Here is a 23,303-nt window from a genome sequence, read left to right on the forward strand (position 1 = left end):
GCAGAACTGGACGTGCAATATTTCCTACAAGAAGTATAAGCCCCCAAACATTTACAGGGAGAAGAGAAATAATTGTTTTTTTGTTTCGTTACGACCCGGCAAGTTTCTCCAGACTGGGCTTCTCGGTTGATTTATGACAGACAAAGTGTTTACAGTGTGAATATGTTATCCTATATGGAGCTATCCTTTTATGCTATCTTCTAAAATAAACATAGAGAACACAAAGAAAGAACAGGAAGACATGAAACATCCGTTTTCTCTATAGTTTCCCATTTCTGTGCCTGTACTTGATGAGAAAAGGAGACGATTATTGAGAATGATCCCTCCCCCATGAAGCTTTTTCACCTTTTTATTTTTTTATTTTTTACAAATACAAACTTCAGTGTGTGTCTTTGGGAGTTTACTGAATAGACAAACACAAAGCGGTACAGAAATCTGAAAGGGGAGGAAAAATCTTTAAAATACGGCCTGCATTTAAATTTGTATCTATAACTATATAACATCAAACTCATGGTCTTCAGATGTCACCGAATTAATAAATAAAGTCCAACTGTGCTTAATTTATTTCAGTGTAAAAGCAGATGTTCTGTGGAGGCCTCATAGGTTTATTAGAGAACGTTAGTGAACAGAAAACACCATGAAAACCACGCAAACAGGTCAGAATCGTCTATTAGTTCAACTTTTGGAAGTTGTTTCTACATTTTATCCCTACTTGTTTTTATTCTGTTTTATTTTCCTATATTTTAATCATGTAAAGCACTTTGCATTGTCTCTGTCCTGAATTGTGCTATATAAATAAACGTGCCTTGCCTTGCCTAATCTCAAATAGGTTTTTACTTGATTAAATGAAGGTAAATAAAAAATGTCAACTCTGGAGGAGCTGCAGAGATCCACAGCTGATGTAGGGAGGATATATTGACAGCAAAAGTCCTGCACTTTATGAATCCTCTATTTATGGAAAAAGGACAAGATGAAAACAAACAAAGCTAGACACGCACGCGCGCGCACACACACACATTCATATACATGCTGTATGTATAATTAGTTTGTTTAAAGAAGGTGAACTGGACAGAGGATATTAAAATTTTACTTTTTCGCCCACACGCAAAAAAGAGCACATCACACGGCGGTGGCAGCATCATGCTCTGAGGATGCTTTCCTTCAGAGTGATTTTAAAAAACGGGTAGATAGAGATGGAGGTAAATACAGGGGAAGTCCCGAAAGAAAAGCTCTGGCAGGATGATTCGTGTATCAAAGCACGTCTATCCATTAGACCGACCCAGTCAGAGCCCATCCTTTGTGATCCTGTTTCTAAACTGGAAGATTGTTGCCTGCAGACATTCTCCATCCAGTCTCACCAAGCTTGAGCTGCTTTGCTTAGAAGGACTCGTTTCCTAAAACCGACATATACCAAGAGACGCGTTGCCGCGCTCTACCTGGAAAGGTTGTTCTACCAACTATAAAACAAATGTGCGCCACACTTTTCAGATTTATTTTTTATTTTATTTTTTAAAATACACCTATAATTCCCCCTCATGTTCACAACATGCCCCACCTGGTGTTAGCCTATCACATAAAATCCAAAACAACAGGCAGGGGGAGGTATGGTTTACTTTACAACGCTCTGCTGCGTCAACCAGACGGGAAAAGCGTAAAAGCAGGTGAACTTTAGAAAAAAAAGAAAAAAGACACTCTTAGAGAGACTCGCGCTGAATACGTTGATGTTTACACTCCAAGCAGAGGGGAAGGTGGAGAGGACGGTGGGTGGCGTTAACTGGGAGTATAAGAGCCCGGAGGGGACGTCACACGCCCCTCACTGGGAGCCATCCATGCGCTGATGCTCCGCCACATGCGCTCATCACTGTTGGCAACACAAGCCCCGCATCAGCACAGCAGCAGAGTCACACTCCAGCCGACCGGCAAGATGGATGGCCCACATAAGGACCGCAGAATGGCTCACTTGTGGATATTGACGTTACTGATAATCGTTTAACGTCTAGCACTGGATAGATAACTCGGTCTTTTTGAACTTTTCTCGCCCCCCTCTCTCTCTTCTGGACACGGATTGCGGAGCTGGATCTTATACCTACAGGCTTTGGAAGAAGGATTATATATATTTTTGTGTGTGTGTTCAATCTCTTTTTACTTTGTTTGGAATAGAAACGTTTTTTTTTTGTGGGAGGGTGAACTGATTTCTGGGATACGAACATAAAACTCTAAAGGATGGCCGATTGGTTCACCGCTATCATCGCAATAGTTATGATGTTATTTACTCAGGTATTCTTTCTTCCTCTTTGCTTTTAATTTAATTTATTTATGTTTTTTTTAATTTTTATTAAAAAAAAGATCTACATTTATTTGCTGCTCACTCTTAATTTCCTCCTAAGGTTTTGGGATCAAGCGTGTTCGAGATAGATCTTCACCACTTTCAGAATACAAAAGCTTTGCTGGCAAACGGACGCGGCTGCGGCTCGGAGGGCTGCAGGACTTATTTCAGGGTTTGTCTGAAGAACTTCCAGAAGGAGGTGTCTCCTGGAAGGTGCATATTCGGCACAGCGAGCACACCTGTCATGGGCACCGACTCCTTCAGCATCCAGCCGGACGCGGTCGTGCGCCTGCCGCTCAACTTCACCTGGCCGGTGAGAGCAGGCAGCCAATGAGCCGAGGAATTAGTTTCCATCTCTTTAAAATTATATAAATAAATATATAAATATTATATAAATACCCATTTTCACTCTTTCTTTATATATATATATATATATATATATATATATATATATATATATATATATATATATATATATATATATATATATATATATATATATATATATATATATATATATATATATATATATATATTCCAGTTTTATATGCTTATGCTTTGTTGTATATTTCCGCCTATAAAACTGGAAGAAGTGTCCTACTTTGCCTACTTTGCATTAGACAATGTCTGATAATACGCTGTGAAAGTAATTTATCTCATATTTGAAATCTGGGAATGAAGAGGGCAAAAAATGAATGTTTGACTTCGATATTACCTAAACTTAAAATAGACCGTTTAGGAATTTGTCATTGTGTTTTAATGGCGGCTTTTAAATCATTTCTCTTTCCTCAGGGTGCTTTCTCGTTGGTTATTGAAGCTTGGTATTCTCCTGCAGCGGAGCAGCCCGGAGGTAAGGAGACGCTTGCTGCTTTTGCGCCGCTAGAGGGAGACAAAGGCGCAGGATGTTTATCTTTTCACAGTGAAATCTCCCATACGAATGTTGTTTTTTTTTTCAAGTTTGCATCTTTTCGGAAGAGATATGAACCTTTAGTAAAAAACATTAATTTTACACCTCTTGTGGATCTTAGGGAGACATTGAGAAAAGGAATGGGAAAATCCTGTTTTCATAGCGTCAGTCTGTCAAATAAGAAACTAAAACTAATATTTTAGCTTTTCTCTGCAGATTCCAGCAACCCCGAATTATTGATCAGCTCCTTCGCCACCCAAAACCATCTGGGAATAGGGCCCGAGTGGTTCGAGGATGTGCAGACAGGGATGGGGACGCAGACAGAGCTAAGGTACTCATACCGCATCGTCTGCAAAGAAAATTACTACGGGGCCACCTGCTCCAAAATATGTGCTCCAAGAGACGACCGTTTTGGCCACTACACCTGCACGTCTGACGGGCAGATAGACTGTTTGCCGGGATGGAAGGGAGAATACTGCCAAGAACGTAAGCAAGAGTGAATGAGCACACAAAAATGTGATTTACTTTTTGTGTTGACGGTTGCTTTGACTGTGGTTTTAAAGCCACGGTAGTGGTTTAACCCATAGGGATTTGTCTTTTAATGATTTGAGCTTTCTGTCTGTGCTTGATCTTTTGTCGCTGCATGTGTTTGTCAAATTTTAATTCATGATTAATCCAAATGGCCTTTTTGCTGTCTAAAGTCTCAAAAAGGCAGTTACGTGTTCACAAAAGTCCGATTGAACTGCTAATAAACCATACTATTGAGCTGTTGGTGCAGTCGGTGCCCCTGTGCTGTGCAGTGCAAGCACTATGAGAATATATGGTCACGCATTGTTAAGGGGGGTGGGGGGTTGTGGCCTTGTGGTCATAAAAGGGTGTTTGCATCCTGGAAATTTCCCGGTTGCCACTCTGGGTCCCTGAGCAAGACCCTTGGCCCCAGATTACTTCCCGGGCCCCGCACGGTGGCAACCTACTGCTTCCTATAAGGGATTGGTTCAAATGCAGAGGACTAATTTCACTGGAATGTATGTACTGAAATAAAGGGTTATTTTACAGTTGTAAAAGTAATTTAGACTGTAATGATAATTTCTAGTGTAAATTTTAAGATACGGAGAGACCGATCAAACCTGGACTGGATTATTCTACCCAGGGCCACATTTAGGAGGATTATCCTATGGGGTAGAGTCAGTTTTGGTGCCCTACCCACACAACTTTTTTTTTTTTACACATGCAAAGACAATATAGTAATAGTTAAATTCAGCTAAATTACAACGCTTTTAGGCCTTAAGAAGTGGCTCTTCCTGGGCTGCATTCATCCAAGAGCCACCACTGCTGTTCAGAACCTAATTTAACTTTCTCTGCGGGCGCGTGCGCTTTAATCCCGGGGTGGTGGTTGCAGCAGCAAGCAGCACGCGCTGGGGTTAATCGCGGCATTATCCGACGCCACGCGCCACTAAATTGAGGGTTTCTTTTGTTGAGGCGGTGCGGGGGCAGCAGCTGCAAACGGGGCTCGAACCGTCCTCTGCAAACAATGGGTGCAGCTGTCCCTGCAAGCCGGCATCTGTTGCGCTACAGCCACGCGCTGAAAGAGTGCAAAATCAGTACAGCTCAGGGGCAGACGTACAATGCATTTACTGAAAGAGTCAGGTATAGGTGACTAAATGCTTAATGACAATGTGTGTGTGTGTGTTTTTTTTTTTTTTATAGAAATACCCAATTAACAGAGCGAAACCTTTATTTTCCATTTTCAGCCATCTGTCTTGAAGGCTGCAATGAAAGCAACGGGACCTGCAAAATACCTGGAGAGTGCATGTGAGTATAAAAGCGAGACGTCACGATCCGTAAAACGTTACGGATTCACAAAGCCCGCCACGTTGAAACGTTATAGTGCAGTAACAAGCACCTTTCTGTTAGTTTCAGTCGCGTTAACGCTGTCGGGTTCTCTTTCTCCTTTGTTCTTCTGCCGTCTGTTTGTGTGTGCGAGAGTCGACGTTTATGCCTGCGCCAACTGTCATGTTTTATGTGCGAACAGATGCAGAGAGGGCTGGCAGGGACTCTTTTGTGATGTGTGTAAACTCCATCCGTCCTGTAAACACGGTACCTGCGAAGAACCCTATCAGTGCACCTGCAAAGAGGGCTGGGGAGGCATCTTTTGTGACCAAGGTGCTCATTCTTTTCAAAAGCAACAGGAAGCTGGATGTTTCTGATAAAGCAAAGCGGTCTGATGTTTCCAACCCCCCACCCAATTTTTTTTTTGTTTTGCAGACCTGAACTACTGCACCACTCGCAAACCGTGCGCCAACGGGGCCACATGCATGAACACGGGCGAGGGTTCCTACACTTGCGCCTGCCTGCCGGGCTTTGCTGGGAAGAACTGTGACTTGGAGGTCAGGGAGTGTGACAGCAAGCCCTGCCACAACGGAGGCCGCTGCGTGGTGAGTCCGGAAGTCGCTCGCTCTCCTTTCCCACAACACAGGCTTTCCTGTTTTTGTTTTCGCCTTGGTCTATCTGCAGCTCCAGGAGGATGCTATCGATTGTCAAGTCAGTCAATGACCCAGTTCACAGGCCGCGCACTGGAAATAGAATTCAGACTAAGAAGAATGGAGTTAGTTACGACGATGATACGATAGAAAAGGAGCATTTTGGCATTTCGGTTGTTCTCACAAACCGTTTCTTCTTTTTGTCCTGCAGGACTCAGAGACGGGCTACGCGTGCATATGCCCAAATGGGTTTGAAGGGCCACACTGTGAACACCGGATACTGACTTGTGCTGACAGGCCTTGCTTCCAGGGGGGCAAGTGCAGAGAGAGGGACAACGGGCAAAGTTACATATGCGAGTGTCCAGCTGGATACACTGGACTCAACTGTGAGAAGAAAGTGGATAAATGCACCTCGCTGCAGTGTGCCAATGGTAATACGTCAGCCTCAGGCCCTGGCTACACTACTACAGACATGGTTTTTAAACCTGATTGGGTCCAGCTGGGACCATTACACACAAAACATGATCTTTTAATGCTTTTTTTTTTCAGATACATATCTTTTTTTTTTTTTAAGAACGTCACCAATACTGCCATTTTCCCCACAACATAACAAATGTTCATGCGTTTTCTACTCCCTTTACCACCCGTTTTAGATTTAAATCTTTTTGTTTACATGGAAGACAAAGAGTTCATCCCATAAATGTAAATTGCCTATTTTTTTGCAGGTATTTACTGAGCCTGTTAGAGTAAACAATGTCCAGCTACAGTCATTCTAATCATGTTTTACTTTTTATGCGTAAACGTGTCTGTAAATTGGCTCCACCTGGGCTCCCTTAGACACGCCTTTAAAAATGGCATAGACATATTATGACTCTGTATATTTTATGGACTTATTTCTATTTCGAATGTCAATAATACCTTCAATCCTCATGTTACATAGCAATTAGTGAATGCATCTTTTGTAACTTTCCCTCCTTGAATGGCAGTTTAAGGATGCAAATGTCTCCATTTGTTTTTTCCAAGTGTTCAAGTAAATTTAGTTCGTACTTGTAACATGTATATTTGCAGGTGAATAGTGCGTGAAAATATAAAACAATAATTTTTGATGGGATCTAGGGAATGATAAACAAAATCTAGGGAATGATAAACAAAAGCGGATAAGAGAGGTCAAATTGCATTGTTGGGGTATTCCGAAACTGTATTTTCAAAAAAAGACAACTGGCAAAAAAAAAATGGGAAAGACATACTGATTGTTTAGTTTAAAACACATGTGAAAAACTTGGAGAGAGAAATTAAACATTTTTGAATTCACCCCAAAGTAAAAAAAGTGGTGGGCATTTTGAAGTTACACAAAGAATGGATAAAAAATAAAATAAAACTGTCCAGGAATCTGGTGTGATAATCTACATGGTCACTGGGATTCCTGGCAAAGACACTGCAATACCCATGATGCACCACCAGGAGGTGAACAGCAATAACAACACTAAAAATTAGAAGAAAAAGATCAAAGTCATGGCTTCCTCTTCTTACATTTGCAGCTTAATGGTAACATAATGAAACAGATGAGTAACAAGCAGTACTAATGTTCTGCTGCTGTGTTTTTTAGCACAGAAAGCCAGAGAGTGTTTTTGCAATGCAAGTCCCTAAAAAGCCACTAAAAATCTAATTTTTATCACCAGAAGCTCAGTTTGCATGTGTAAATCCGCATTTTGCAAAATACCAGGACCAAAATATTCTACGTATGTGCCCTTTCTGAACACCTGCATTAAAATAATTTGCTGTGCCATTCTGTATGTTCCTGCAGGTGGACATTGTGTGGTTCAGGGTAACCTCCGGGTGTGCAGCTGTCGCTCAGGTTTCTCAGGGCTGCGCTGTGAAATTAACGTTGACGAATGCGGCAGGAATCCGTGCGCTAACGGCTCTACCTGCGTAGACCGCATCAATGACTACAGCTGCGTCTGCCCGCCGGGGTACACGGGCCGCCACTGCGACAGGCCCACGAACCGCTGCGCCTCGCTGCCCTGCCTCAACGGTGGCACCTGCACCTACGGACCCACGGGCAAGCCCACCTGCATCTGCGCGGCCCACTACAGCGGCCCCCAGTGCCAGAACGGCACCGAGCGCTCCGCCGACACCCCCAGCCCCAACACCGGCTTGGAGCCCCGCGAAAAGCTGAACCTGGCCGCCATCGGCTTGGGCGTTGGCCTGGTTACTGTTCTGGTGTTTCTCTGCATGGCGCTGGTGGTAGTACGCAACAGAAGGAAGCAGAAGGAGAAGGAGCTCGACTCCAAGACGATAAACAACCTCGCCGGGACGGACTTTCAGAAGGAGAACCTCATCTCTTCGGTCGAGCTGAAGAACACAAACAAGAAGATGGGTCTGGAGGTGGACTGTCCCACGGAAAAGTCGAACCATAAATACATCAACAGCTGTCAGCTGGACTATAAATCCTCCACGAGGTACAAGGATGAACTGTCCCTACTGGGCAAAAATGAAAACTGTGAAAAGACTTTAGAAGACAGAAAGCAATTGAGTAAAATGTACAGGTAAGAGAAAATTGAAAGAGAAAATGTGACCTTTGTGGGTGCTGCTCATTTTACCTATTCGCCATATTGTACTTTGGTCGACTGATTACCTACAGCAGTAGAGTTCTTAGGAGTCATTCTGGTTTCATCGGGCATCCTAAAGACTTGAGCAGCCAAAATGGGGATCAGAACCACAATCAGTGGAAATAGGGAGCAAAGCAAAGGTCTTCATGTAATAATGTGAAGTGACTTTGAGTTATACATGAGATTTTAGCATTTCTTTGAGCTTTTATTTGAAAAAAGTAATTCAATTCTAACCTACCAAAAATAAAACTAAACAAAAACAAAAGAAAGCAAACAAAAAAGAACCTGATTTTCAATTGTTTAAGGTCCTTGGGCACAGGATGATTCGTTTTTATGAAATGAGGGTACATTTGGGTAGAGGGGGACGTTTTCATTACCATGAATGCAGTAACTTATTCCATGCCTCTTGTTGTTCACAGTGAATGGCCCGACTGTAGAATATCAACAATATACTCCTCTAAAGAGTCAGTCTGTCAGTCTGTCTTCGTAATAGGAGAAGAACAACAAGAATGCGTCATTGCAACTGAGGTAAGCCTTTTCCTAACATGAAACACAGTTTTACGGGTAATTCTCGATAAATTAGAATATCATCGGAAAGTGTGTTGGTTTTAGTAGTCCAGTTGAAACAGTAAAACTTATATATTATTTTCCGTCTTTGCACATAGAGCAATCCCATTTAAATATTTCATCCATACATTGTCTATGCCTGCTTGTCAGTCATTGGCCGAGAGGCTGAGTACAGCCTGGACAGGTAGCCTGTCAATCGCATTTAAATATGTATTCCTGTTTATTTTTGATGAATATTAGTTAAAAAGTGGTTTGGGATCCTTTTGGATGAATTACTGCATTCATCCATGAAAATTGAGGAGATCCGTCTGTGGCTCAGTTCTCAGCTTGTGTGATAAGGAACCCCAGGTTGCTCGTCTGGTGTCTCTTTGTACTCAGTAGATTCTCTGACGGGTTTAGTTCCAATCAGTTTGCAGACCAATAAAACACAAAGGTATCAAACCAGGGATTGATACTTTTGGCACTGACCTGGTGCCAAATCCTGAAGGAAAAGGCGAAGGAAAGGAATCTAGCAATGACTTTTTGTGGCATACCCTCCTTGTCAAGGGACAAGACATTGGTCTTTTCCTATCCTTGTGTGTCTGAGAACATAACTTTAACATAAAATGCCTGTATTAAAAATCCTTATTTATCCTTATTGGTCTTCAGTGTCAAAATTTTGTACTGTACTGATTTTGTGCGCCCCCCCCAAAAGCATTTCAAGAAACATTTGGCCCACTAACTGGTGCAGATCCAAATTTTATTTCTAATTGGGGCTACATGATTAGACAAGTTAAAATCTTACAATTTAAAATGTTAGGCTCAACATGAAGCGCATTTTTACATTTTCTTTTATTTCATGAACAGAACATCTTCTAGTCATTGGCTTTTACTCAAATGCGGACTATGGTGCATTAAAATCTGCTTTAAATTTATTTATCAAAATTCACTAAATAGAGCAATACTGTGCCAAATCCTGTTTGTATATAGCTAGACTAAAAATAATTATTATTTCTTTTCAATCCAGCCCAAAATAATTTGCAAACGTGATGACCATCTTTTAATAAGCGAAAATACACTTGGATCTACAATGATTTACGTAACCTTTTCCTACACAGAATGTAACAGATTTTTCATTTAAAATATTCATGTTTTGCAAAGGAAGTTAGAAAATTTACAGCATATCTATTGGTTATTCTTTTTTACTTGATCTTTTTTATTAATTTTTTGGCATCTAGTGCTTTTGACTTGGTAATTTCAGCCTACGTGGCAAAACAATTTGAACACCCCTAAATTAACCAGATACACCCGTTAAGAAGAGAAAATCGCTTACTTTAGTATTTCATTGTAATAATTGAGATTAAAACTGATTTCTTCATCCTCTCTTCCAGGTATAATAATCAGAACGTGTTTCTCATTGTGAAGATTGGACCCCTTGCGGACTGTTTACACGTGTGAAGAGACTGGGATTTATTTAAAATGCAAGTTGCTGCTGTTGAAAACTTGATAACTGGATGTGTTCCCTGACTATAACCGGACTAAAGCTAATAATCCTTTGAGAATGTACAGACTGAAGCGAGCGAACCGAGGCTCATGGATCTGCCTTTGACCGTTGCCACTCAAACCCTTGCCTGCTTCGTCCAGCGTCGTCACCCCTGGGCGACAAGACGTCCCTCTTTCCGTGCCGATTAGGACAAGAAGACCGCAGTAGCACGAGTCAGGCTTATTTTCTATTCTTCGTGACCTGCACTGTACTATGCAAACAAAAGGACATAAAAAAAAAAAACTACTGAAAACGGTTCATTTGTGAGGGATATATTTGGGATTTCTGTAAAACAAATCGGTTTTTATAAAGAATGTATGATCACAATAGCCTTAAATGTGTGTGTGTATGTAAGAAAACCATTTTTGCCCTGCCTTATCTTGATTTCTTTGCACAGCATCTTGGAGGTAAATGATCAAAAGATGCACACACACACACACACACACACACACAAAAAAAAGCTAAAACACCATGCAGGAAAACTCGTAACTGGGCCTTGTCTGTTTTATGCAAGCTCACCCCAATAAAGACAAAGACACACGTGAAGTGACTATCATACCAAGGACGCCTTCAGTGGAAATTGCTGAACCAATAATGTTATTATGTAAGATTAGTCTTTCAGTAGTAATTTAATTATATGAAGCACTGATCTTTTTATGTTTTCTAAGATTGTTTTGTATATAATGTATATTTATATGTCAAGATTAGATGTGTTTAAAGTCGACGCCACCAAAATGGCAATTTTTTTTATTATTATTATTGTTTTGGTGTTTTATTATTATTATTATATATTTTTTATTTTGCTATAAAAAAAGACATGCAGAACACATATCTGGTACACTGTTTGTTTGTTACTTGTCAGTGAGTTTTCTTGTGGTTCAAAGTAGACATTTTAAATTAAATCGTCCATAAGCGCCGCCTGTGTCAGCTGACCTGAAAGTTGGCTCAAAGATGTGTTAATATTGGCCCTGGTAGCTTTTCTGTCGTGCTGTGTCCATGGTGACGTCTGTGTCAGTTTGATGTGAAAACAATGTGCAAGCATTCTTTCAGTGGACAGGATTGTAAATGATAATATTCAAATGAATATATATATATATATACATATATATATACTTAAAAGGTGTGTATGTGAAAATAAAGAGGCCTTATGGTCTTAATGCTTTACTGCTTCACTGAGCAGCTGCTGTACCTCTAAATCTCTGCCTCTTACAATCAGTCATATTCTACAAAACAAGAAAAGCGAGGAGGAAATATGCACACCACTGGCCCTATTTAATACAAAGCCTGGTACAGATTTGTAAAAATCCTTTCATCAATTTTATTGCAGTTGAATCCCATCCTGAAAAAAAAAATAGAAAATCTGACCTTTGATTTGCATCGTTTAGTCAAGGCTAAAAAATAAATAAAAAACGCCTGATTTAACTCTCTTTTCCCAATTAGGAAAGCACTTAGTTCTCTATAACATTTCATAAAATTGGCATATGCAGAGGAAACACTCTTTTTTTTTGGGGGGGGGGGGGGGGTGCTATACAGGGGCTGAGCAGTCTTTGTCTTACTTAGCCCAGAAAAATATATTGCAACTGGACTTTTTATATTTTTTTCTGTGTTTATCTAATACAAATTTGCTTGGCAGGAGGAATCATTCACCATTCCCTTTGCATAGTCTTAACAAAGTAGTTTTGCAGTTGAGATGATCATGATTAACTTTGTGTTTGGTGAACCATTTCTGTGTTGATTTGGATCCTAATCCTGATAAACGACAGGAATAATGATCCATAATTCAGTTTTCTAATGGAGGCCACCAGATTTTTATGTCAAATTTTCCTGGTTTATCAAAGAATTCAATTTGCGTCCCACACCAACAGGGTTTAAAGGGCCTTTGGGAGAGAAACAGGCCCCCAGCATCACTGATCCTCCACCGTACTTAACATTGGGAATCGGCTGCTTTTCCACATATACATTGTTTATTAATACCTGGAGCATTTCCTGTCTTATCTGACTGGAGTAGCATGAGTCAAATAAAATGCACACAGTTCCAATTAAAGTCTGTAGAGTTTAGCAAACTTTACATGTTTCCATTTGGGATGGTAGGACAGAAAAGGACTGTTCATGAAATTGCACCAAAATAACCAGATAGATGATCATTTTGGGTGCCTTGCTTTCCACCCTCCACACTCTACTCATCACAAGATAAATATGATTTCTTGAACAGATTAGAGGAAAAATTGGAAACAGGAAGTCATTGATCACTATTTAGAAGTTCCTAGAAAAAGTTAAATTTTCTATGACTGTGAAAGTGTTAAAGTTCTTTGAATGGTCAGTGTGAGAAGATAAATGCTATACAAGTCAATTCCATCTGCTATGTAAATCTAAAAATGCTTCACATACATTTATTTTAAAGGGATTATTAGGCACACAACTAATGAAACTGAAATTGCTTAAACTTTTCACCAACTGAATGAATGTACTGAAATTAAAAGTGGGACTTTGTAAAAAAAAAAAAAAGAAAAAAAAGAAAAAGAAAGAAAGAATCAGCATGAGGTGAAATGTGCCACAATAAAAGCTTCACTTGAGTGTTTTTAAATACCTTTCTTGGGGCTCTCAAATACTCATTTAGTACTTTGAGCCTAACAAACAGGGACTCTGCATATCAGCTGCTGTCAAATTTCCATCAACAACAGAAGGGTCCAAAGTATGGGAGCAGAAACTAGCACATGTTCAAGTTGAAGATTCAGCAATTCTTTTTAGATTAGTTGACGCTTTCCTAACCACTTGGGGGCAGGATTTGTTGTGTCTTCTCTTTTAGCTCTTGAGATGCCACACGGTGACAAGCAGAGGAGAAATGTGACATGTATCAGCCTGCATGAGGACATCGGGGTCAGACGGATTGATGCAGACACCTAATGAGCTTTAGAGAGCACCGATATATCAGTCCCAACTATTTATAGGTAATGTGATTAGCTGCTTGGGTTCACGGTTTGACACTTTTATGATGCAAGAGGTGATCAGATGATTCACAAAGAAGAAGAAGGCAGCAATAATTATGTTCTTCTGATATGATTTTTTTCTAAAGTATGTCGTATTATATGGTAATACAGCTAAAAAGTAAGATCACGTCTAAGTGAAAACTGAAACATGTGTTGTTTAAATTTAAACCTTATGTTTGCTTTTCCTTCTCCTGTAAATGCAACTTGAACGTTTTCCAACCTCATAAAACTTGGATTTCATCACTACTCTATAATGATAGGTTTGCATATTTGTAACCCCGCCCACTCTGCGATTTGATTGGCTCTGCGATTGTGTCACTTTGGCCTGTGAACAACAAAAGCCACGTGCTCTTCTTCTCCAGGGCTCAGGGAAGAAACGAACAGTCTCTACAAGTTTACATCAGAAGACAGTTTGAGGGATCAGCACTTCTTTAACAGGAGCTGAGAAGTGTAGCAGGTAGGATGGGCGGAAGAAAATAAGATGCACCTGAGAGAGGAAGCTACCTTCTTTTTTTCTTCTTCTTCCAGGGAATACTGATCAGAATGAAACCTCAGGACATTATAAATGAAAAAAACTGCCTTTGGGTCTTTGGATATGGATCTTTGGTTTGGAAACCAGATTTTCCTTATAAAAGACGAAAAGTTGGTTACATTAAAGGATACAAGAGACGGTTCTGGCATGGAGATGATTTCCATCGAGGAGATAAGGAAAAGGTTAGTTCTTGGCCAGTTTTCCTTAATAATGAATTCACTTATTTTCCTTTTATAAAAATGATGTTAATACATTTTACTTAAAAACATGTACTGCATTACATTGTAATAAATATATTTTTCTCTGTCTTTTCTCTTCAGCCAGGCAGAGTGGTCACACTAGTAGAAGATGAGGAGGTAACAATCTTTTTTTTTTTTGTCTAATCTGCAGTCAATTACAGTGCTCGGCAAAAAGTGGGATTTTTCGCTCGTTGGGCCTGATCTTTAAAAGGTTTGCACATATTAAAACAAATATACAACTAATTAGCATGTACAAAGCTGATCTTCATACAAGCAGTAAAGCAATTTGTGTATAAATTGAACAGGACAGCAGGTACAAACTTTTTTTTATGTGTGTGCGTTCATAAATATGCAGATACTAATGCACATACTAATGACCAAACCGTGCCAATTTATGGAGGGGGATATGCAAATGTAAATACTTACTACCTACAAAGCAAGTTATCAATACTCAAACTGATAGTAGTCTTTTTTTTGTGCCTATATTTAGTACATTTGAAAGGCAGGTGCAAACTCCCACGCAAAAATGCCTGTGGTCTATGTAACCAGAAAGGAGGCATTGGTAGAATTACAGAAGAAGGAAGTCTCTGTGTATGAAAAGTTAATTGGACTGCCAGAAACAACAACAGTAGAAATGTTTTTGATGGGGATAAAGAGGTCTGCCTTTTTCCAGCTCTGTCAGTCTAACAAGCTCCCATTCCAGCTGTTGTTGCGCAACATTCAGGTTTAGTTCTCATTCATAAAGTAGTGAAATCGCGGACATATCTGGGTATGTTTTAATCAGGTGTGACGTCATTTTCTGATACTCCAGGGGCTCTAAAAATGTATTTATAATATTTTAACTCAAAAAGGAATAACGGTAGAAGTACACCTCTTGACTGTCTTATGATAATTTAAAAGGTCTAATCGAAATCTGCAAACTAAAGCTTATTTTAATTTACCTTCATAAAGGAGGCCTATATAGTTGAACCTAGCCAGCTTGGGTCAGGCGCGACTAATATTTAGTACCATTCAAAGGGTTTTAAAGCTCTATTTAAGCAGAGTGAATATGGAGCTCATGCACGTTAAGAGGTTTACGTAGCTTGAATATCGAGTCTGTGCACTAGAGGGGCGCTATGTTTACTCTGGTGGAGTCACAGAATACGATGGGTCGCAGAAAATGATGAAACACCGGAATCAGAGGGAGGTCAGGGAGGAGGTGACAACTGATAGTCAGCTTTTTCTGGTTTTAAGTTTAATATGTAATTGATATGCCTTTTGATAACTTTAGTTAGTTTAGTTATTTTTTTTATCTTTTTAATTTTTCAAATGTTGTTTGTAGCACTTCTAAGACACTTAAAAAGCACTATAAATAATACTCATAATTGTTATGTTATTCCATCCATCCATTTTTTCTATCTGCTTATCCATGTAGTGTCGGGGGGGCTGGTGTCTATCTCCAGCAGTCAATGGGGGAGTGGCGGGGTAAACCCTGAACGGATCTATTTGTTGTTTTTTTTTTTTTTAAATACTTACTTGCATTATTACCTCCAACAGCTGAAGGGAGGTTTTCGGTCAACAGAGCTGGAGAAGCTCTGCTCAGCTGTTTCATTTGCCATGACCACCGTCACTGATACACAAACCGGTAGAATACTGATAAACAGTGATTTGTCAGCTGTATTTCTTGATAAACTCAGACATAAAATAACTTCTGCTGATAAAACAGCTGTTTTTCTTTTTTTATACGTAATTAATATTGTGGCTTTACATGCATTGCTGCATGTAAAACCTAAAATCTTTCTACCAGCTTTGTACATCTAGCATAAGCTCAGTCATATTGGATGAAGAGTCTCTGAACATCAAATTTTTCCAGTTTTGCCTCAGATTCTCTGTTGGATGTGGTATTTAAGTGGGATACCTATTTTTATAAATTTTCTATCAATATAGAAGAAACCCAGTCGGCTCTTGCTTATACTAAGATGTGTATTTTTTTCTTAGCGATAAATGTTTGACATTTTACTTTATTCCAAAACGTAAAAATAAAAATAAAAATAAAAAACAGAACTTAACTGTAGATTTTGAATGTCATAGTAAAACATATGGTGCATAGTATATATTTATACAACTTGATATGTTTTTTGTTGTTGGTTTTGTCTAATGTTAAAGTAGGTTTTGCAGATCTAGACTAAGCATAGGTGACCCCTGGTTTAGGTGGATAGAAATTGAATGAATGACTGATGTACTTTGTTTCATAGCCGTAACTTTATCACTAGCCTGTTTGGTGTGTTCCTTGGTCTATTTACTCATCAGATAATGTTTTTTTAAGATAGTTGGTTGATTTTTATTCAGGGGTAACAGAGTCAATGGGGCCGAATAGACATGAAATCCAAACTTTTCATCTTTTGTGTCATGTGTCTTTAAAAAACAATCATTAAATGTGGTGGCTTTGACTTGACATAAGTAGTTTTTTGGTAATTTTGTAAAGTTTTTATTTGTTCCTTCCAATGCTAAAACATAATAAATATGGATTTCCTTATCTATCAGGTTTGACTTTGCATACCATATTTGTTTAAGCTTGCAATTCTGCTGACACTGCCGTCTTTTTGACTTCAGGCCTGCACATGGGGCGTTGCCTACGAAGTGCCTGAGTCCCACATGGAGGAGTCCCTTCAGTACCTCAACGTCAGAGAGGTCGTGCTGGGTGGATACACAACAGAAACGGTGGAGTTTGTCCCTAAAGAGAAGAGCCATGGTCCTCTGCTGGCTCTCGTCTACATCGCCACATCGGACAACCCCATCTATCTTGGTCCCGCCTCGGCCATGGAAATCGCAGCCCAGATTTCCATATCCAGAGGAAAAACAGGCCACAACATTGAGTATCTGCTCCGGCTGGCAGAGTTCATGAGGCTGTGCTGTCCGGAGGTGGAGGATGAACACCTTTTTTCTATCGAGGCAGCTGTTTTAAAGATTTTCCCGGGTGGAGACATCATACCCTCAGCCCTCTAACCCCCATAACAGGAGCTTTAAATGACTGTGTACAACACTTTCTATAGGATTTTCAAAGGGACCTGATCATTTTGGGTATTTGGTGCTTTAAGAAAAACGACCTTATTTGATATAAAGGAATTGCTCTTCTTGTTTGTAATTACAGAGACTTGAACTGCAATTTGGAGGGCCTGCGGTTTACCACATTCACAGACACCTGTTTTCCTCAAAAAACAATAAAACAATCAACTGCCTTTTAAAAATGTAATGTCTTTCAACAATTTATAAAGTGTACTTTTATGTGTATTTAAATAAAACATGCTGAATTTTGAATGAAGATCATTGTATTTAGATTTTTTGGGTCTTTTTTTTTTTTGGAAATTCAGACTTTTTCTCATTTATCCCATTTATTGAACTGATTGGGTGTTGAAATATTATTTACAGCGCCAAAATTTAAAAGCATTGATATCTATTCATTATTTTCTCCTTTTGTAACAATAAAATCACAAACTTCAGTGCATTTATTTGGACTTTATATTTTAGAACAACACAAAGTAGTTGATTATTGTAAAGTGGAAGGGATAAAAGCATGGTTTACTAAAGATTGTACAAAAAAAGTTAGTGAACATCAGATTTTAACTCTTCTTTCATGAGTCTTAACACTAGATGTAGGTCTGGACTCTCACCGGGCGAGTAAAACACAGAAATGTGATTTGATCTCTTAACCGGTAGGTCTGTACTTGTCCTATTAGATCTCAGTGCTGCATTTGATACGGTTGATTACAATATTCTCCTAGAATGATGTGAACATACTGTAGGGATTAAGGGGAAAGCATCAGGCTGGTTTAAATCTTATCTGTCTGAAAGATTCCAGTTTGTTCATTTTAATAATAAATCTTCAAACTCTAGGGTCACTTTTGGAGTACCACAGGGTTCAGTCCTTGGCCCATTTCTTTTTACTATATATATGTTTCTTATTGGCAAAATTATCAGACAGCATGGGATTAATTTCCTCTGTTATGCTGATGACACTATATTTATCCATAAGTCCTGGTGAACCCAATCAATTACTTCGACCACAGGCATGTCTTGATATCATCAAAACCTGGATGACTTTAAATTTCCTGCTTTTAAATTCTGACAAGACAGAAATTGTAATCTTTGGACCAGAGTCCTCAAAAAATATACTTATTTATCTTAATTAGGCTAGGTTAGGCTTTTCATATATTTAGAGATTGTACACCTCCTTCTTAGCATATTTAAAGTGTTGCATCCAAAATGTGAATATGTTTGGAATATGCTAAAGTATATTTATTTTTCTCCTGGGTGGAGTGGGAGCCTGGTGCGTCCTGTATCGCAAGGAGAACATTTGGAAGTGATACTCTATAAATGAGGCTGAAGCTTGTTAAAACCTGTATGCTTGCTCTGAATGAATGGTTGTATGTTAAAGCTGATCACTTATTCATCCAACAAGACGTGAGATGGTGGTTGACTCTAATAACCATCTCCAGAACGGAGAGCAGAGGGACTTTCACCTGAGCTACAGGTAGACTTGAAAACTCCCTTCACTAACAGGTGATGTAAAAATTGCATTTTCTGTCTTTTAAAAAAAATTGAGGATTTGGGGAAGGTTTAAGTCCTTATTTATTGATGTAACTTTAAGATGACTTTTTTTTGTTCTCACCATTCTCTCTCCTTTTCTTTGAGGTCACCTGGGGCTTGTTTACGAAAGGAGGTCAAGTGAAAACTCTGAGTATGTTAACCCTGAAATGAGGGAAACTTTGGGTTTTCTGTTTCAGAAAGGGAGGTAAGTTAAACCTGAGAAAGCAGAGTAAGTTAAGCTCGTTTCTGAAAGAGAGGTAACTTATACTCAGAGTCAGTTACCATGGCAATTTACTCTGTGAACCTAACCTGGTCGGGAGCAGGTTTTCTTCAGAAAACCCAGAGTTTATTTTGGTCTGCTCTCCTTTTTTAAAGAGGAAGTGGTGTTTAAACACCTCATTGATTCTTTGGGGACATATTCATTGCGTACATTTCAGTCACGCAGAGCGCATCAAAGGGAATGAAATGGCATGTCCTTTTATGGATGATGCTGTTGACGAAGAGGCTGTATTACTTTGTAGGGAGTTACATTTACGTCGGGAAAGGATTTTGAGGCCCAGAGTGGATTTTTTGTCATATCACTATCCTATCACTGTCAAGTTTTGTTTTCTGAACCCGAACACAACCACAACAGAGTAGGTTTGAACAGTTTATTGAAGCTTGTGGATAGTGGAGGCAGGAACCAAGAGCCAGTACTGAGCTGAAGCAGGAGGATGGTGAAGGCAGGAACTGGCGAGCAGCACAGAACCAGAGCACAGCAGAATGGAGACTTGGAAACAGACTTGACCAGCAGCACGGCAGAGTGGAGAATTGGAAACAGACTTGACCAGCAGTATAAAGCAGCACGACTTGGTGAATACTTGCAGGACCGGAGGAAGAACTGAACCAGAACCACAGCAGGCAGGCAGAGATGAAGAGACTTCGGGCTGGATGAGGTGAGCGGCAGAAACCGAAGTTGGCAGAAGCGAACAGGATAAACAGAACGAACCGACATGGGAGGACTGAATGCAGGGAGCTTAAATAGGGAGGCTGACAGGTGTGCTGAGTGCAGGCTGATTAGTGACTGACAGGTGTAGATGATTACTGAACTGGAGACTGGAGCTGAATGGAAGGTGGAAAGTGTCTTGAGTCTGTGCATGGTGCAGCAGACAGGCTGCATCATGACAATCACAGCAATTTATATGGTGTTCTTCATCTGCTAAAAAAAAAAAAAAAGAAAAAAAAGATTTTAAAATAGTTTCAATACTTCCTTAGAATTCACCTGTGACCATACACTCACCTCTAGCTTTAGTTTCAGAATGTTGATTTCCAGATCTGCCTTTTGGATCTGGCGGTCCAAGTAGACAAGTTCTTTGCTGTTTTTTTCTATATTTTTAATAAGAAGAAGTCTATATAACTGCTTAACTGGCAACTGAAAATATATTAGATTAGAGTTACATCATGAATGTAGTCTAAAATTCAGAATGAAACTGTGGCATTTACTGTAAATCACTGAACTGTGTCCATCTGTGCACCAGAAGTTGATGGACCTTCCTCCTGCTGTTCTTCCACACTCTGGGGGGTAGAGATAAGAATGACCATTTATAGATATAAACTTGGATTCTATAGGCTACTCCACATATAAATGTGAATGTGTAGATTGTTTGATGTGTAGACATATAATATTAAAATTACCTCTATAGGCCTGTCTGTGTCAGCAGAAACGGTTTCTTCATCCCCATCATCCTGAGCATTTCATAGAGTACACTTTATAATACTATTTGTCATAATTGATGGTGTATGGAGTAGGCTACTGACAACTGTATGGGGTACTGTTGGGACAGGAGGCTCCAAGAGGCAGATATTACCATCCGAATCTGTTGGGACCAACAAAAAACCCAACCCAAAGTAATATAAATGGAAATATCACATTTAGTCTATATAAAAAACAATAACACTGTAGGTAGACCTCTTACATTTTATGAAGGCACTTAAATCTTCTGGAGTGACTGGCTCTGATGAAGTCCCTCCAGGAATTCCCTCAGCCATTGGCCTTCCAGCATTTAGGCTCAGGGCCATCTCTTCTGCATTTGTCAGGGGTGGTGGTGCAGGTCCTCCCCCTGTTTTACGAGCCTCTGCCTTCTTTCTGTTTGCTGAGTAGAAGTCAAACGAGAATGAACATTTAGACCTATGTCAAAAATGCTGCTGCACTGCTAGACACTGAATGCCATTTAGTCATTTAATAGGTCAAATGTTTGTAAAGCCAGGTAGCTACTCTACTCCTATGATGTGCTCAAGGCTTACCTGCTTGAAGTATGTTTTTATATTTAATTTTCAGCTGCTGCCATGTTCTTTTGATGCCTGCAGGATTGCACCTATCCATGAAAATTAATTAAAGTTCTTAATTACTAACTTCAAATTTTATCTTCAACAAGTCTAATTAGATTAATGTAATAATTACTGTCTCTAGAAAGTATCGGTCTACTTACTAACTTGTTTTACTTACTTATTAATTACTTTCTAAAACCCAAATCAACCTCAACCACTTGAACAATACAAGGAGAGACAAGAAACTGCACTTCTAATGCTTTCAAATAAACAATATTGAATTGCATGAATTAATCTTAAATTGACCAAAGTGTGTAACTAAATATACCATTTAAAATTTGATATCAAATCCACTATTGTTTTATAGTCTTTAATTTAATTACAGTATTTAGATGACTTAGTAACTTAATTCATTACACCCAACACAGTATAAAAGTAATTAAAATGTAAACTTACGCAATGACTCGAGCAGCTATTTTCACCCAAGCTAACTCTCTCTCCTTTGCCACTGCAGCTGTGTTTTTTTTTTTTTTAATACATGTTCAAATTCTGCCTATGCTTGCATAAGCACATCCAGTTCTGCTGGTGAGAAATATGCACATCTTTTTTTGTCTGATGCTGTTGCCATGGTGACTCGTAATATCTGCGCTCCATTGATAATGGCTTTTTATAGTTGTGGTGCTCGCGCTTAACTCAGAGTCAGTCAACTCAGAGTTGATTGAACTAACTCATTTCAGCTGTTCTGAAACCCAAAACTCAGAGTTTCCCATATCAGGCTAAGTCAACTGAGAGTTCAAGTTTTAACTCAGAGTTGGTTGAACCTCCTTATTGAAACAGGCCCCTGGTCAGGTGTTGCCATGGAAGCGCAACCATGAGCAGCGCTACCAAAGACCAGGGGCCTGTTTCAATAAGTAGGTTCATCTACACAGTTCAAAAGTAAGTGTTCTTTTCTCTTCAACATTTTATGTTTTGATTCAAAGCATATAGCTTTGGGTTGTTTAAAGATGCAGTATTAAAAACAAAGCAATTAATCCCAAATGTATAATTTATTAGTTTAAATTGTTTTATTTCTCTGAATAATACATTATATGATATGTAGTATTGTATAAACTAAACTAATTAAACAACGATATGATTTTACTCAAAGTAAAACATGTACACCAATTTATGTATACAGTTCTTAATGCTTGAAATATTAACATTTATAACCTGACAACAGACGAGGGTCTAACAAAGCTCCAGCATGAGGCTCCACAAAGGTTAACATTATTTTCTCTACAGAAAGTGTAGTAAATAGGAGACAATATACAGGAGACAATGTTTAAGGGTCTAAATACGTTTTATTTTGCTAGATAGGGGGCAAAAAGTCAGAATCATAAATACTTTAATCCCAGAGGGGAAAAAAGCCCCTTTGGATTGTATATTTAATTAAGGGTGCTTTTCCTGCTAGAAAGTAAATCTGAAACAGACCTTAATGTATCAAAAATTGGCTATTTATGCCAAATAATATTACAAAGTGACCTCAACAATAAGGAATATCATAGCATATCATGATGATTTTTTTGTGAGAGACCAACAAGTAGTGCAAATCTTTTGCAAATAAAAGTCTGAAAGGTGTTGCAAGTATTTTGTATTTTTTGAACATCAGACATGGTGTATTTTCTTTGCACTTTCACAATAATAAGATACTTTGTTTTGGTCTATTGCACAAAATGGCAGTAAAACACATTGAAGTTTGTGTTTGTAATGATACAAAACATAAAAAGTTTGAGGCAAATGAAGGCTTTTTGAAACGCTGTACCATGTTAACACTTTGAGGGAAAATTCTAGATAAAGAAAAAGAAATAGCCTGCAGAGCATGATATCCAGTGGCGCTGAAGTCATTGTGTGCATCAGAGTGTACATAAACAACAGTACTGTGCAGAGGGAGAGTACAGAGGCTTATATTGGAGATGGGGGCACTGATAGTTTTTCTTTTTACTCTGAGCTATGAGCTCATCACAACTAAAGTTGCTCATGTCAGAAGGTGTCATTTCAGATGTAGTCAAGAGCCTACATTTTGTGTCTCAGAGCCGAAATATCTCAAAATTCCCCCAAAATTAAGTCCAAGATTAGAGCCGCATTGCTTCAGGCTATACTCCATTCAAAAAAAAAAAAAAAAAGAAAAAAAAAAAGAAAAGCATACTGACTACAGGTACAAATTGTTCCATCGTGTTGGCAGATCTTAGAGATGTTTCACTGGGTAATTTCAGCTTCCCTTG

General features: G+C 39.1%; 2 protein-coding genes across 3 annotated transcripts; both read left to right on the forward strand.

Annotated features, from left to right (window-relative positions):
- Nucleotides 1-1,814: 1,814 nt before the first annotated feature.
- Nucleotides 1,815-11,327, forward strand: LOC105938398 (delta-like protein 4). Its single transcript, XM_012880122.3, has 11 exons — nt 1,815-2,277; nt 2,388-2,639; nt 3,119-3,176; nt 3,450-3,719; nt 4,985-5,045; nt 5,266-5,396; nt 5,499-5,668; nt 5,925-6,144; nt 7,518-8,259; nt 8,742-8,850; nt 10,260-11,327. The coding sequence occupies exons 1-11, from the start codon at nt 2,224-2,226 to the stop codon at nt 10,263-10,265; spliced, it is 2,073 nt and encodes a 690-aa protein (XP_012735576.2). The 5' UTR covers nt 1,815-2,223; the 3' UTR covers nt 10,266-11,327.
- A 2,437-nt stretch (nt 11,328-13,764) lies between these two features.
- LOC105938372 (glutathione-specific gamma-glutamylcyclotransferase 1) lies at nt 13,765-17,360 on the forward strand. Of its 2 annotated transcripts, XM_021307338.2 has the most exons (4): nt 13,765-13,855; nt 13,927-14,112; nt 14,251-14,286; nt 16,762-17,360. In XM_021307338.2, the coding sequence occupies exons 2-4, from the start codon at nt 13,942-13,944 to the stop codon at nt 17,152-17,154; spliced, it is 600 nt and encodes a 199-aa protein (XP_021163013.2). In that variant the 5' UTR covers nt 13,765-13,855; nt 13,927-13,941; the 3' UTR covers nt 17,155-17,360. The 2 variants fall into 2 exon arrangements, with proteins under 2 accessions (XP_021163013.2, XP_036006692.1); XM_036150799.1 differs by having other exon boundaries at nt 13,765-14,112.
- The last annotated feature ends 5,943 nt before the right edge of the window (nt 17,361-23,303 follow it).

The sequence above is a fragment of the Fundulus heteroclitus genome, chromosome 19 (assembly GCF_011125445.2).
Source record: "Fundulus heteroclitus isolate FHET01 chromosome 19, MU-UCD_Fhet_4.1, whole genome shotgun sequence".
Lineage (NCBI taxonomy): Eukaryota > Metazoa > Chordata > Actinopteri > Cyprinodontiformes > Fundulidae > Fundulus > Fundulus heteroclitus.